The sequence below is a fragment of the Meleagris gallopavo genome, unplaced genomic scaffold (genome assembly GCF_000146605.3).
Source record: "Meleagris gallopavo isolate NT-WF06-2002-E0010 breed Aviagen turkey brand Nicholas breeding stock unplaced genomic scaffold, Turkey_5.1 ChrUn_random_7180001859582, whole genome shotgun sequence".
Lineage (NCBI taxonomy): Eukaryota > Metazoa > Chordata > Aves > Galliformes > Phasianidae > Meleagris > Meleagris gallopavo.
In genome coordinates this window covers 20,868-21,745 of record NW_011125422.1, presented here as the reverse complement: position 1 = coordinate 21,745, position 878 = coordinate 20,868, and the positions used below count along the sequence as shown (strand labels likewise).

General features: G+C 54.9%; 1 protein-coding gene across 1 annotated transcript in view; it reads left to right on the top strand.

Moving 5' to 3' along the window:
• Nucleotides 1-211: 211 nt before the first annotated feature.
• The window catches only part of LOC109364463 (zinc finger protein 621-like), a gene marked incomplete at both ends in the record, with an annotated part of 21,423 nt that continues 20,756 nt past the window's right edge, over nucleotides 212-878 (top strand). Inside the window, one exon of the mRNA XM_031557567.1 lies at nucleotides 212-338. Within this exon, the coding sequence (XP_031413427.1) occupies nucleotides 212-338 (127 nt within the window). The remainder of the gene's footprint in view (nucleotides 339-878) is intronic.

Genomic DNA, 878 nt, shown 5'->3' with positions numbered 1-878 from the left:
CCACAGCACCTCCATCTCAGGTAGGGGCTGGGGGAAGCGGGCAGGAGAGGCCGAGGGGCGAGGGATGTGAATGCAGGGGGAGAGGGGAGGTGGCCTCAGGCAGCGTGTGTGTGCTGGGGCCAGAGAAGCGGCCGGGACGGGAGTTTGTGTCCTGTGCGAGCTGCTTCCCTGGGCCTGGGCTGTTCCCAGCAAGGAGCCTCTTTGCTTGCAGGAGCCCGTGAGCTTTGCGGAGGTGGCCGTGTATTTCAGCAGGGAGGAGTGGGCGCTGCTGGACCTTGCGCAGCGAGCGCTCTACCGGGACGTGATGCTGGAGACGTACCAGTGCGTGGCCTCGCTGGGTGAGGGCTTTGCTGCCTTTCCTCCTTGTTAGGGCACATGTGGCTGTGCAGAATGAGCCTCTGTAGGCCGGGCCTGGAATAATCACCATGCAGTTACATATTGATAACTACAACAGCAACAAAAGAAATACTGAGAAGCGTGAGTTTCAAAAGGGCTTTGTATGCACAGCACTCTGATAAATTCCCCCGTGTCAGTGCTGGCCAGCAGGCATCAGCCAGAGACATTTTGATGCCTTGGTCATTGATATATAAACAGATAATAAACAAGCCGTTCACAAGTTAATTTTAATGAAAATATCCCTTCATAATTTTCAGTTTTGTAAAAGCATTCTTTGCTCCAAAGGAAGCTGTGGGCTCAGTGTCATTCAGGCCCCAAGTGTGGTTTCTCCCTGGGGAGGGACACAGAGTAGAGTTGTTCAGCAGGCACTGTGCCAGAATGATGGCAATGCTCTCATCTCCCCTGGTTCTCTCGTTGAAGCTCCACTTCCAGCCCCCAAACCCGTGCTGATCTCCCTGCTTGAAGGAGGGGAAGAGCCCTGG